The sequence below is a fragment of the Lynx rufus genome, unplaced genomic scaffold, assembly GCF_022079265.1.
Source record: "Lynx rufus isolate CCGP_SWC_20201006 ecotype Redwood Valley unplaced genomic scaffold, mLynRuf1.p SCAF_18, whole genome shotgun sequence".
Lineage (NCBI taxonomy): Eukaryota > Metazoa > Chordata > Mammalia > Carnivora > Felidae > Lynx > Lynx rufus.
Window position 1 is genome coordinate 24540413 of NW_025814832.1, and position 14350 is coordinate 24554762.

General features: G+C 50.0%; 1 protein-coding gene across 3 annotated transcripts in view; it reads right to left on the reverse strand.

Moving 5' to 3' along the window:
* Nucleotides 1-14350, reverse strand: part of SP2 (Sp2 transcription factor) — a 27558-nt gene continuing 13208 nt past the window's right edge. For 2 of the 3 annotated variants that reach the window (XM_047081129.1, XM_047081131.1), the window contains exons 2-7: nucleotides 13695-13774; nucleotides 12004-12978; nucleotides 5197-5509; nucleotides 3295-3469; nucleotides 2859-3052; nucleotides 1-1247 (exon numbers count right to left, since the gene is read on the reverse strand). In XM_047081129.1, coding sequence (XP_046937085.1) covers nucleotides 1147-1247; nucleotides 2859-3052; nucleotides 3295-3469; nucleotides 5197-5509; nucleotides 12004-12978; nucleotides 13695-13774 — 1838 coding nt within the window. In that variant the 3' untranslated portion in view covers nucleotides 1-1146. The remainder of the gene's footprint in view (nucleotides 1248-2858; nucleotides 3053-3294; nucleotides 3470-5196; nucleotides 5510-12003; nucleotides 12979-13694; nucleotides 13775-14350) is intronic. The other variant, XM_047081130.1, reaches the window with a different exon arrangement.

Consider the following 14350-nt stretch of genomic DNA (forward strand, 5'->3'; position numbering starts at 1 on the left):
TTGCAGATTTTGCCTCAGGCAACTAAATTTATTAGCAAGAAAAAATTTTTGTCAGCCCAGTGCTGACCAACAAAGTACATCGTTAATAAAGGATAACAAATCTGTCACTTAATTCATAAAACATACCTCAAGCAGTTACAACTAAAAATAAAGTTGGATTTTTGTTTAATTTAAAAGCCTCAAAAATAACAAGCAATATGTTTTTAAACATGTAGTAGACACAATTGTCTATTATACAATATACACTATACACAAGTAGGGCTGGGGCCGGTCAGGGCGGGTTGAGGGCAGAGGATCAGGAGGTGGAGGTGTTTTCATCTGAATCCAGATTTGAGTTGAAATGCTGTGTCCTTTAGAAAAGAAAACTGCTAGAGAGAGAAAAAACCCCACGCTCCTCATGGCCCCCCAAACCCTCAACTGAAGCAGGCGTGGGGGAGGCAAGTAACGAGGACAGGAAGAAGGGAGCAATTAAATAAAACTTTAAAGCACACACAATACACAGTGTTCATCATCTGAAGTAGAGTATAAGGCAACGTTCTCCATAGAAAAAGAGGGCATCAGTGGATAGCTCGACTTTTTAAATAGAAAGTTGGAATGTGCTGGAGGAGGGCGGTGGCAGGGCTGGGCATGTGGCATGTGGCGTGAGGCAGCCCCGTGAGCCTCCCCGGAGGTGGATGCCGGCCGTGCCCTGGGGACAGGGTCCCGGGGCATCCTGGGTGGCTGGCGGGGCCGGGGAGGGGCGGGAGAGAGAGGGGCATGGCACAATGCAACTCCGGCAGTGTTGGGGGGAGAGGACGGGGTCGGGGGGGGGCTCACTTTGCTCCTCGACGGAGTGAAATTCATGTTTTTCCTTTGGAAATAAGGGTTCCCATTCGTCCTGGTTTAGAACGTCTCATTGGGCACGGCCACTGTCCACAGTCTGGGCAGGCCGGAGCTCGAGGTGAGAGGGAAGGGCCAGGGCAGAGCCAAGGGGCTTCAGAAGGAGGTGAGCACTGGGCGACGGAGCCCCTTCCTATGGGACCGGTCGCAGAACAGAAGGGAGGGGCTGAGGGTGGCCCAGGGCACCCGGAGCCTCCTTTCCACCAGGGGCCCAGGCAGGACACAGACGGGGGACTGTATCTTCAGGGCCTCCCGCCTCAGTTGGCCTTACAAGTTCTTCGTGACCAGGTGGGTCTTGTAATGCTTGGTGAGATGGTCGCTCCTCATGAAGCGCTTCTGACACTGGGCACACTCGAAGCGTTTGTCCCCTGGGAAGACAAGATGCACGTCACTCAGAGCCCACATGTGGACGCTGTCCCAGCCCGGAAGAGGGGATGCATGTGAGGTGTGAGGGGCACCCTGTAAAGCTGGCGTTGCCTTGTCATCATAACCTACCCGCCTCCTGCCTACACGCTTGCTCCCTGTGGTCGACTCACCTAAACCCTCCGGCAGCTCATACTTCTCATATTTCCCTCCACCCCCCACATGACGTCACTTCCCAGTCTACTTTGTTCCCCTCCCTTGTCCCTTGCCTGAAATGCTGTACTCGTGTCCCTGTACCTGCACCCAGGACTCTTCCCAAGTAGGGCTGTCACCTGCTTCCTTCTGATCTTTGTCCCTGTGACTGACCCACTTGCTGAAAAACCCCACTTGCCCACCGACCTGTCAGCTGCCATTCTGAATATTTACTCTTCTTCCCCCAGGAGGGTGGCTGGCCAGGGACTGTAGCTTCGGGTCACGTGCCCCATCCCTAGTCCCAGGCCAGGGGTCTGCTCACTGGAGACACTCGCCCTGGCAGTGGTTCTCAAAGCATGTGCCACAGGCCACTGGAGATGCCCGCGACAGTGTTAGGTGGTAGCTGGACGAACACTGTTCTACTTCATAGTTTTGCATTTATTTGCCAGTGCATTAAAATATGTAACTATTATCAAGCCTGTGGTGCCAAAAATATTGCACTAGACGTAAAGGAGTAAAAACAGTGAAACAATCTGAGGAAAATCATTTGGAAAGTGATAGTAGCAGAGGCAGTGTGGGACAGTGATTTAGACCGTGGACTTGGGGGGCTCAGTCAGTTAAGCGTCCAACTATCTCGGTTCAGGTCGTGATCTCACGGGTCGTGAGCTGGAGCCCTGTGTTGGGCTCTGCGCTGACAGCTTAGGATTTTCTCCCTCTCTCTGCCCCTCCCCTGTTCATGCTCTCTCAAAATAAATAAAAAAAAAAAAAAAAGAGATTTTGACCTGGGAACCAGAGGGCCTGGTGACCCAGCCACCTCCCCATGTCTCAGTAAAATGGGCATAATAGGGGCGCCTGGGTGGCACAGTCGGTTAAGCGTCCGACTTCAGCCAGGTCACGATCTCGCAGTCTGTGAGTTCGAGCCCCGCGTTGGGCTCTGGGCTGATGGCTCAGAGCCTGGAGCCTGTTTCCGATTCTGTGTCTCCCTCTCTCTCTGCCCCTCCCCCGTTCATGCTCTGTCTCTCTCTGTCTCAAAAATAAATAAACGTTGAAAAAAAAAAAATTAAAAAAAAAAATGGGCATAATAAAGAACCCTCCCCACAGAGTCGTTATAAGGATTAAGTTAGTTCATTGGTAACACGCACTGTCCAGTGGCTGGCACGGTACAGCAGGGCTTGTTAAATAAATAACCGTGCGGCTACAGCAGACGTCATCGAGGCTGCGTAACGTGAATGGCATCACTCTGGCAAACGCTACAGTAAAGGACTGGCCTGAAAGAATTTCCTGGGTAGGCCTGGACCCCCCAAGAAGTGAGAGTGTAGCTCTCACTCAGCGCGGCTGGGAATCTCGATGTTGCTGAGTGGGCTGAGGGAGAGGCCAGAAGCACCCCGTGCGGCCCGGAGCGTGCCGCAGGGGAGGGGACAGACCTGTGTGGGTGCGGGCGTGCCGCTGGAGCTCGTCGCTCCGTGTGAACCTCTTTCCACAGAAGAACCAGTTGCAGACAAAGGGCCGCTCGCCGGTGTGCAGGCGCACGTGAGCCCGCAGCAAGGACGTCTTGCGGAAGGTCTTGCCACAGTCGGGGATGTGGCACACGTGCTTCTTCTTGCCCTGTTCTCCAGACCTGGGAGTTGGGTTGAGGGTGGGGACGGAGGGGTGGGAAGCCGAGAAAGGGAGGGGGTAGGAGAGGGAGGCAGGACAGGTCGGAGAGAGGACGAGAGGTCAGGTCGGAGGGCACAGGAAAGGTGAGGGGGACGGGTGGCAGGCAGCTGCTACCTCACCCCTCTCCCACCTGCGTCCCGGAGAAGGGCCGGGGCAACAGGGTCCGTGCCGGGCTGGGGGCGTGGCCCCTCCCCCTCGAATCACCTCTTGTCCCCGTCCTTGCAGTTGGGACACGTGCAGGCCATGCGGCGCCGCTTCTCCCCGGGCTGGGCCTCTCCGGCCAGCGCCTGCTCCATCTGTAGCTGGATCTGCGTGGGGCTCAGCCCGCTGATGGTCAGGTTGTTCCCGGAGACGTTCTGCACCGTCAGCTGCTGCTGCCCTGTGGACGAGAGGGGGGCAGGGTTCAGGGTCACGAAGCCTGGCGCCCCTCTTCCCTGCTGCACTCGACACAGATGATCATCGGAGTGGCTCACACTTTTGGGAGGCTGTCAGGTGCCAGAGACCACGTTAGAGACTTTAAAGGTGTTAACTAATCTAACCCTCATAACCCCCTGAGTTAGAGACTGTTATCCCTCTTTTATGGTTGAGGCTGAGGCTCAACGGCATATCAAGGTCATAGGTAATAATTGGTAGAAGCTGCGTCTGAACCCAGGCAGTCGACCTCCGGGGCAGTGTCCTGAACACTACACTACGCAGGCAGAGTTCGGTGTCAGACTCTGCCCACGTGACCTCAGTGGGGAAGGGTCTTGTCTTGAGTGGTCCTGGAGTGTTTCTTCAGAAACGCCTCCAACCTCAGGCCCTTGTGAGATACCAACTCTGCTCTCAGGGACGTCTCCAGGGATTTTTGTTAATAAGAGTGCGGAAACGGGACAAATCAAGTCCTCTGCAACATGCATAAAGCCATTCAAAGCACGGGGAGTGTCACTGACCTAACACTGGTGTCTCTCTGAGTGGATTCAATCCTATGCCTCTAAACCAGAGTGACATAGATTCATTTAAGGATGAGAGGAGATTAAGGATGAGAGAACTCCCACTGGCTTGAAAAGTGCTCCTCACCCAGCTGAAGAACACTCAACGAGGGGGCGCCTGGGTGGCTCAGATGGTTAAGCCACTGACTGTTGATTTTGGCTCAGGCTGTGATCTCACCGTTTGAGTTCAAGCCCCCATGTCAAGCTCTGCGTGGACAGTATGGAGCCTGCTTGGGATTCTCTCCCTCTCTCTCTCCCTCTCTCTCTCTCTCTCTGTCTCTCTCTCTGCCCCTCCCCTACTCACATACTCTCTCTCTCAAAATAAATAAATTTCTAAAAAACTTTAACCAAAAAATTAAGAACACCCAGCTAAAGCACAAGGAACCATTCTGCTAGGTAGCTCCCATGTTCCTTTGATTATGTGCAAGGGCCGTGGCGCTGTAAATACTGCCAAGTATTACCACCCAGCTGAAGTGTAGCGTAAGCCATTCCCACTGCCAAAGGCTCCCTCCTTTCCTTCTAACCGTTAACTCAAGGCTGTCTCCTCTTAGGAGCCTTCTTTCAAGTCCCTTTACCTGGAACCTCCCTTGAACATCCCTCTCTGGTCTGTACCATGCTAATTTGCATGTGTATGTTAGCTGGAGAGCTTTCCTGAGTACATCTTATTTCTCCATCATATTCAAGGTCTTCAGCTGTCAGGTGGGGCCGACACGCATCTTAAACTATCTCCTAGGGGCGCCTGGGTGGCTCAGTCGGTTGAGCGTCCGACTTCGGCTTGGGTCATGATCTCACGGTTCATGACTTCAAGCCCCGCATCGGGCTCTGTGCTGACAGCTCAGAGCCAGGAGCCTGCTTCAGACTCTGTGTCTCCTCCTCTCTCTGCCCCTCCCCTGCTCATGCTGTGTCTCTGTTTCTCAATAACAAACGTTTAAAAAGACAAAAAAACCCAAAAAACAAAAACTATCTCCTAGGACTTCTGTAAGGACCAAGTGGACATGCTCTTAAGCTAGAAGGGACCAGGCAAATGATGGGCGGTATTCTTGCTGTGGTTCCTGGGAACCCCGGGCTGGCCCATGGCTCCCAGGGGTGAGGCGAGCAGGCCTGCTGCCCACACCCTGGCCCAAGGGCCCACTCTCACCTCCTGTATTGGTGATGGTGACAGGCACGCCCTGGACCTGGACACCGTTGATGTTGATGGTCTGCATGGCCTGGGCCGCTGCTGCCAGCTGGGCTGCGTTCAGGCTGATGATGCTCCCAGCGGGGGCGATCTTTGGCAGGGGGCGCTCTTTCCGGAGAATTGCGGCCGAGTGCTTTTTGCTGGTCCCACTCAGATGGGGAGCACGGGACGCAGGGCTGCTACAGGTGGTGGTAGAGGTGGCTGCAGCTGTTGTTGGGGGGCTGTCCTGGACGAGGACCGTCTGCACCTCACCGGAAGGCGTACGGATGTAGACCTGGGAAGGGCCGGAGAAAAAGGGTCAGTGCCCCAGCAGAGGCTGGGCCCCTGCACTTTGAACAGTGTTATCCCTCCGCACCCAAGTGAGAAGTGAGGGTGCCTCTTCACCCACCCAAGTCTTCCCCAGCTGGCCCAGACCTACATTCACACACTGTCGATGGCATCCCCACACTAAGGTGGCAAATGCTGACGACTGATTGGAAACCAAACACCGAATTTCCTCAGCATGAAAGATACAACACCAGCGTCAGAAGTAGAGAATTAGAAGGGAGCTAAATGGGAACTTCACAAAAGATGCACCATGAATGACCGCCAAACGAAAATAGCTCTTAGGAGGCACGATCGATGAGGAACAGTTGTCCTCCACCTCAGATTGGCAAAGATGGAAAAATAAAATATGCTCACTGTTGGTGAGACAGCAGGGAAACGGGCACTCTTACGTCAGGAGCAGGAGTTGTGAGGTGGTCTGGTCCTACTGGAGGGAAATGTGGGAAGGTCTATCAAAAGCCTTAAAAATATGCACGTTAGAGCGTGAGTGGGACGAGGAGGGCATTTGTGGGGCAGTGATGACAGCAGCCTGGCACAGGTGTCACAGCCCCAGCAGGCACCTGTCCACATGGGAGAGCTGAAATCCAGGGGGCAGTGATCCAGAAAGGGGTATATTAAGGCTAATGGAAGCGAGGGTTCTGTCACAGAAGATGGTTACAAATATGGAAAGGGAGAATCGAGAATAAAGTGTGTGGCACTGGACAGGAATCGGAGGTACTGGTGGAAACTCTTGGGTTTCAATATAGAGAAACAGAGATAGAAATGTGTGATAATATATGTAGGTATATGCGTGTCCGTATCTTTATCTATGTAGGTATTACATATATGTGTACATATGTACTTATGTATATTTATGTATACTTCTTGGCTGTGTCCACTGAGAGAGGCTGGGAGCAGCAATACTCCAGGGATAATGAACTCACCCAGCACCCAGGTCTCAGCTTCTAAAACTCATGCTCCACTAAAAGGAACCAGGGCTCCTTGGAGAAAGAGCTGATTCCAGGTTTGGGGGCAGGGAAAGTACAAGACCTTGGAACACCTGTTGTACCAGAAAGTACGAAGGTACAAGAATGGTGGTGTCATGGGAAGAGGACACGGGAGCCAGCCTGACGGGTCTCCCATTGGCCAAATATGGGAAAACCTGAACATCAAAATAATACTACTAATGGGTTATAACCCACTGGATAAAATGGGAACCTAATAGTCCCTATTGACATAAATAAACAGATGGAGAAGAGAATGACACAATTTCCAATCAGAACCAGGACTCCTGGGAAGAATGATCCACCCCAGGGCTGGGGCTAGGAAAATACAAGGAATGAAGAACCTGCTACAACAGGGATGGACCCTGAAAACATTATTACTAAGTGAAACAAGTCGACTGCAAAAGCTCACCTATTGTAAGGTTCCATTTAATGAAATATCCAGAATAGACGATTCCATAAAGACACAAAATGGATTAGTGGTCGCCAGCGGGGTTGGGGGAAAGGGGAGAGGAGGAGTGGCTACTAAAGGTACAGGGTGATGAAAATGTTCTAAAACTAGACAGTGGGGATGGCTGCACAACTCTGTGAACATACTAAAACCTACTGAGTTGTACACTTTAAAAGGGTAAATTTCATAGTATGTGACTATTTACAGCTGATTTAAAAGAGAAAAGGATGGGAGTATGTCAGGGGATACAGAGGCCACCCGATAAAAATGGCCGAGGGTGGGACCAATGTGAGTAACAAAATAAATAACACAGTCCTGGATTATAACCCCAAGTATAACATAGATATACATGAGTCCCTCTACTGCTAGAAATAAATGATTGAATAAGTAAATAAAGAAGAAAAAGTCATCTTTATAGAAGAATTCCCAATAATATTATGTAGATACTTTCTCTTCCAGGATGCAGAGCTTAATTCTTAACCCCTACTCTTGCCCATGAATATGGGCAACTCCCATATTAGGACTTAGCAACTCCCTTCCAAAGAACAGAGAGGGGCGCCTGGGTGGCTCAGTCGGTTAAGTGTCTATCTCTCTCTTTTTTTATGTGTATTTATTTTTGAGAGAGACAGAGCGTGAGCAGGAAAGGGGCAGAGAGAGAGAAAGAGAGAGAGAGGGAAACACAGAATCTGAAGCAGGCTCCGAGCTGTTAGCACAGAGCCTGATGTGGGGCTCGAACTCATGAACTGTGAGAATTGACCTGAGCTGAAGTCAGAGGCTTAACCAGCTGAGCCACCCAGGTGCCCCAAGTGTCCATCTCTTGATCTTGGTTCAGGTCATGATCTCACAGTTCGTGAGTTAGTCTAGCCCCATGTCAGGCTCTGCATGGACAGTGCAGAGCCTGCTCGGGATTCTCTGTCTCTCTCTCTGCCCCTCCCCCACTTGTGTGCGTACATGCTCGCTCTCTCTCTCTCTCTCTGTCAAAATAAGTAAATCAACTTAAAAACAAAAAAGAACAGAGAATGGGAAAAGTAGTAACTTCAATGAAGAGACCTAGCAAATGCGACCTTAACCAGCGACAGAGGTTAACATCAGGGACATGACATCATCAGGACGGCATATGGACATCATGTACTCCTCATATAATGTGATTAGAGGGCCATCTCACCTCTGTAGTATTCTTTCCAAAAACCTATAACCCCAGACTGGGGGCATTCTGTAGGATACCTGACCAATACACCTCAAGACTGTCAAGATCATGGAAAATAACGACCAAGAAGCTATCACCTGAGGGGCCCAGGGAGATGTGCCCGCTAAGTGCAACATGGTATGTGGACTGGATCCTGGAACAGAAGGCGGACATAAATGGCAAGACTGGTGACATCCAAATCAAGTTTGGAGTTAGGTAACAGTCTTGTACAATGTCGGTTTCTTAGTTTTGACAAATGTACCTGGTAATGTATGATGTTTAACACTGGGGGAAACTCAAGTGAGAGGTAAACAGACACTCTCTGCACTACCTTTACAACGTTTCTGTAAATATAACCTCTTCTAAAATAAAACATTAATTTTAAGAAAATCTCTTCTAATGAAAGATACTAAAACAAGTGGGCAAAAGTCTGATGAGGAATGGGATATTTACATAATCTCAAAGTATCTTCCTCTTAATACTACTTCACTACAAAGAAAAAAAGGTGCAGAAATCTGGTGAACATATTTGCTACTTTAATTGTCACCAGTAGGGAGACAAATTGAAATCATGCACCCTTTTTAGGATATGGTGAGAACACAGCATCACTTCTGTATTTCTGCAAAAAAAAAAAAAAAAAAAAAAAAAAAAGCACAGCCCAGAGGTCATGAGGAAACATCACGCAAACCTAAACTGAGGAATATTCTACAAATAACTGGCCTGTAGCCTTCAAAAGTGTCAAGATTGTGGCACCTGGGTAGCTCAGTCCGTTGAACATCCGACTTCGGCTCAGGTCATGATCTCGCAGTTTGTGAGTTTGAGCCCTGTGTCAGGTTCTGTGCTGACAGCTCAGAGCCTGGAGCCTGTTTTGGATTCTGTGTCTCCTTCTTTCTCTGCCCCTCCCCCCTCAAAATTAAAAAATATATATATTTTTTAATTAAAATTAGGGGCGCCTGGGTGGCTCAGTCATTTAAGCAGCTGACTTCAGCTCAGGCCGTGATCCCATGGTTCGTGAGTTCGAGCCCCACATCGGGCTCTGTGCTGACAGCTCGGAGCCTGGAGCCTGCTTCTGATTCTGCATCTCCTCTCTCTCTGTTCCTCCCCCATTTATGCACGCTCTCTCTCCCTCTCTCAAAAATAAATAAACATTAAAAAAAATGTCAAGGTCACAAACATCAAGTTAAGACGGAGAACTGTTCTAGACCGAAAGAGGCTAACGAGACATGACAACTACATGCATGTAGTTCCCAACTACGTGGGAAGACTCTTTTGCCATAACGGAATCATCAGGACAAGTGCTGAGACCTGAGTGGAGTCTCTAAACTAGATGCTAGCATGTTTCTTTGCTAATTTCCTAGGTGTGATGGTTGTACTGTCATTATGTAGAATGTCCTTGCATGTAATAATGAGACCCTTTCTATAAAACATTTGGAAGTGACAGGGATTGTGGTGGCAACTTACACTCAAATGATTCAGGGGCAAAAAGTTATTTGTTAAAAAAGTCCTGCTGGGATTTTGATTAGTGCTATTTTTAAATTCCTGGGTTATCTGAGACTGTGTTTCTCAGTTAAAAGCAAAGAAACAAACCTTACAGCATCTCTTAATGAATACACAGTTCTCATCCCCAATTTTCTCATATGTGCCCCTTTTGCACATTAATTGCTATTTTCCGTGTATCTGAAGTTTCTGTTACTAGAACATTTTTTGTTCATAAAATAGAGCAAGGGTCAGCAAACTTTTTCTGTAAAGGGCAGATACTAAATATTTTAAACTCTGTAGGTCATGATGAGGTCTCTGCCTTGTAGTGCAAATGCAGCACAAATGGACATGTCTGCTTTCTAATTAAACTTTATTTATGAAAGCAGATGGGTGGGCCAGATTTGACCGTGAACTGCCCATGTCTGAATCAGAATATAATGCCTTTTTAAAAAAATGTCCATATCCTTTGCCCCACTTTTAGGAATTTATTTAGCTAGAAGACTGGAAACTGCCTACATCTACAGTTAACAGAGAATTAGTGGTATAATATACAGCACCTGAGGATATTGGAAAACTATTTTATCTTTAAAATAATGTTGTAGGGACACCCGGGTGACTCAGTCAGTTAAGCATCCAATTTCGGCTCCAGTCACGATCTCACGGTTTGTGAGTCTGAGCCCCACATTGGTCTCTCTGCTGGCAAAGCAGAGCCCGCTTCAGATCCTCTGTCCCCCTCTCTCTCTCTACCCCTTCCCCACTCGTGCTCTGTCGCTCTTTTAAAAATAAATTAAAACTGGGGCGCCTGGGTGGCTCAGTCGGTTAAGCAACTGACTTCGGCTCAGGTCATGATCTCATGGTTTGTGGGTTCAAGACCCGCGTCGGGCTCTGTGCTGACAGCTCAGAGCCTGGAGCCTGCTTTGGATTCTGTGTCCCCCTCTCTCTCTGTTCCTCCCTTGCTCATTCTCTGTCTCTCAAAAATAAATAAACGTTAAAAAAATTAAAAAAAAAATTAAAACTTTAAAAAATATTTTAAAAATAATAAAATAATGTTGTAGTTAAATCTATGCACATTTGCATGATTATGTCCTTAGGAAGACCTAGGTTTAAGCCCTGCCTCCATCAATCTCAAGATCTGGGACCTCAGGGAACGGAGGGGAGGTACTGCCAAGGATGTGTGCACCTGAGCGGGTATCACCTCAATTCCTCTGTACGGCAGATCTGATGATGAAACCTCATAGATATTATAGTAAGTAAATTAAACAGTTTAAAGAAAATCACTTGACAATACAGAATGTGCCAGAAGGGAGGAGGCACTCTAAGGCAGACCTCAGATTTCCGCCTGTGTGACTCCCATGTCCACAGGTCAAACTCAAGCGCACTCCTTTTCCGCCCAGGAAGAGGACACAACTCCCTACCCTCGCTGATGGTGATGCCTTGGTTCTCTCTCTCTAGACAACTGCATGATAAATTCCTCGATGGCAGGAGCTGTTTTCTTGCATTAAAAAAAATCCTTGTCCTCAATTTTAATTGTAGCACCTGCCACTGAGATCCAGCAAGTCAAAGTGAAAAGCAGAAAAGAGCGTGGGGTTTGAAGTCAGAACTTCAAGCTGAATCCTGGCTCTTATCACCTATGCCCCATGAGCTACTGGATACTTCCTAACTTCCCTGAGTTCCAGGTTCTCCATCTGCAGCACAGGCACCATCTCTGGCACTTAGTAGGCATACACAGAGAATAAAACCAACTCACACAGAGCCAAAGATATTCCAGAGTAATACACCACCTTAATAAAAGCCCCAATAAGAACATTTTTGTTGAAGTTCTTAGCATCACAGATGAATCTAGCCTAAGAGTTCCTGCCATCAAGCTGGCCTGTATCTCCCTATTTTTTTTCTTGTCATTAACAATGACCAGAGTTTTCTTGCTTTACATCAAATTCTATGGTTCTGACTGAAATTCGTTTCATTCTTGTACCGTTCTGAGTACGTAGTTCCATAATAAAAAAAAAAAAAAAAACGAACTTTACTATTAAAAAGTATATATCTGCCCCCTACCCATCCTCCAAAAGAGACTCCCTGAAAGAAAAACTAGACCACAATATAGGTATATAGGGACATCTCGGCTTATTTCTAAGGGTGAGCTGTACGTAGCCCTATGAACCGAAGAGGGCCCATTTGCCGGCCCAAATGGCCACTTCCTGCCCACCCCAGACGATGCTGAATCCTAGCACTCAGGTCAAAGTGGGAAATGCATCAGCACCATCTTCCAGAGCAAGCCCAGGGGGAACGGAGTGTCAGCCATTCAGTGTGAACGAGAGGGAGGCAGGTGCAGAGGGTGAGTGCGGTACCTGAGTAGGCGTCGGCTCAGCCGCCTGGATCTGAAAGTTCTGGGAGGGCTTCTGGGGGACGGTGGGGAGGGTGGCAGATGCCGCCTGCACCACCCGCAGGGCCTGCTGGGGGATCTGCACCACCTGCTGCTGCTCGGCCTTGGGGGGCACCACCTGGACCTGCTGGACCACGGCTGGCTGGCCCCCACCAGGGCTCTGAACAATGAGCAGGTTGTTTCCTGCCTGGATGATGTTGTCCGCAGTGGTCTCGATCAGCACCGTCTCCACCTGCTCAGCCACAGCCACGGGGGGCTGGGAGGCAGGCAGACTCTTCTTCCGGGCTTTCTTGTTAGTCTTAGACAGTGGTGTGGGGGGGCTCTCCGTGAGGAGCTGAGCGGTGGCCCCGGAGTCACTGGTGTTCACGAGGTTGTTGACGGGCAGCGTGAGCGTCACATTGCCGCCCCCACCTGTCAGCTTCACCACATTGGCGCCGCTCTGCACAGGAGTGGTAGTCGTACTTGACTTCTGGACGGGGGCTGGCTTGATGGGGACAGGCTTGTGACTGGACGGTGAGGGGGTGATGATGGCTTGGCTGGTGCCGGGGATGATCTGGATCTGGTTGGTGAGACTGGGCTGTACCTGGATGGTCTGGGAATTGCTCGCCTGGATCTGAGGGACCGCCTGGTATTGGATATTGGCATTTGACCGGGTCCCTTTGTTGATCACAGTGGGGTTCTGGATAGCGAACACCAGCTGCCCCCCAGGATAGGACGCACTCAGTTGTGACCCCTGAATCTGAAGGATGTTTCCTTTGGAGGACAAGATTCCAAAGCTATTCTTGCCAGGACTGAGGGGGAGAGGGGCAGGTTTGATGGGGACGAGTTTCCGTGGCGTGGGCTGGGGGGGAGCAGGAGGCGTCACCGCAGCTTCAACAGCTGGAGGGCCAATTTTGCTACATGTTGCAGCAAGCAGGGCTAGAGGAGATGGCTGGGAATCCTGTGAGAGAATAGGCGGAGAGAAAGTGAGGTGTGAACCCGCTGCCCAGCCACCCTCTGCCCTTCGTGGCCCCTGGCAAGCTCTTCGCCACCGCTGTGGTAGGCAGGGTGCCAGCATCTTCCCCCTCCCTGCTGGCTCTGCTTTCTCTCAGGGAGAAAGAATGGGCAATGCCTTCCTCAGGAAGGAACTCTCCAGAAGCCCCCATAGCAGGGTAAACTAACACCCTTACTTCCCACTATCCTTGTTTCTCAGGGCTCACGGAGCCATCCTCAGCTCTTAGACAGAAGTCCATTGGCCCATCACAGGGGTGAAGGGGACCCTGATTCCTCAGCTGAGGAAGGGCTGAGGAAGGGAGGGAGGGAAAGAGGAAGGGAGGGCCAACAGGAAGAATAAACACTCTGGTAAAGTGGGGAGGGCTGCTCTTTTGAGGCTACAGAGACAGAGCCTCTGTGTAGGGACACAGCCTCTGTTTCCCTTTTATGGTCAGGGGGTCTGGTGGAAGGGACCTTGAGTTTAACCCTGCTTTTCCCTCGGCTCAACTGTGCCATCTTAGGTAAGCAGCCCTGGCTTCTTAGTTGAGAGAAAGCGGACAACCGAACCTTCCCGGGTCTCGTATCCTAGCCAGTACAGAGCTTTTGGCTGTGGTTTAATGTCGGCTTCCGGGAGTGCTTCCAGGCCGATGCAGCCCCAACCCTCAGAAGCCACTGCCCACTCACCTGGGTGGTGGAGGCGGCGGGCTGCAGGTAGTCACTGGGACTGACAGCGGCAGTGGCAGCCATGCTGGTCTGTGGACCTGCTGGAAGGAAAGAGACAGAACAATGCACAAGATGCCGGAACAGAACCCAAGCCCACTGGCTCAGACACTCCTTTCGCCTCTTTGCTGCTGCTTCTCCAAGAGATGTTAACCTTTCCTCACATCTCCCCACCCAAGATTAGCAACCCTATACCTTTCTTTAAAAAAAAAAAAAACTTTATTAATTTTTGAGAGACAGAGAAAGAGTGTGAGTGGGGAAGGAGCAGAGAGAGGGAGACACACAATCTGAAGCTGGCTCCAGGCTCTGGGCTGTCAGCACAGAGCCTGACGCGGGGCTCGAAATCACTGACCATGATATCATGACCTGAGCTGAAACTGGATGCTTAAACGACTGAGCCACCCAGGTGCCCGTTAGTAGATGACCTTCTTTCCTCTCCTCCAACTTGGCCATCTGGGGCTGTGAGGACAGCTGGTCCTGTCTCCAGCCATCATAAAGCCTGGGAGAACATGACGATACAAGACTATACCAAGAGCAGCTTCAGTCACCTAATGGAGCTCTCTCTACAGGGTACTGCTGACTCTCCCTAGCTAGATCGGAATCCCTATTTGGAGGCACCC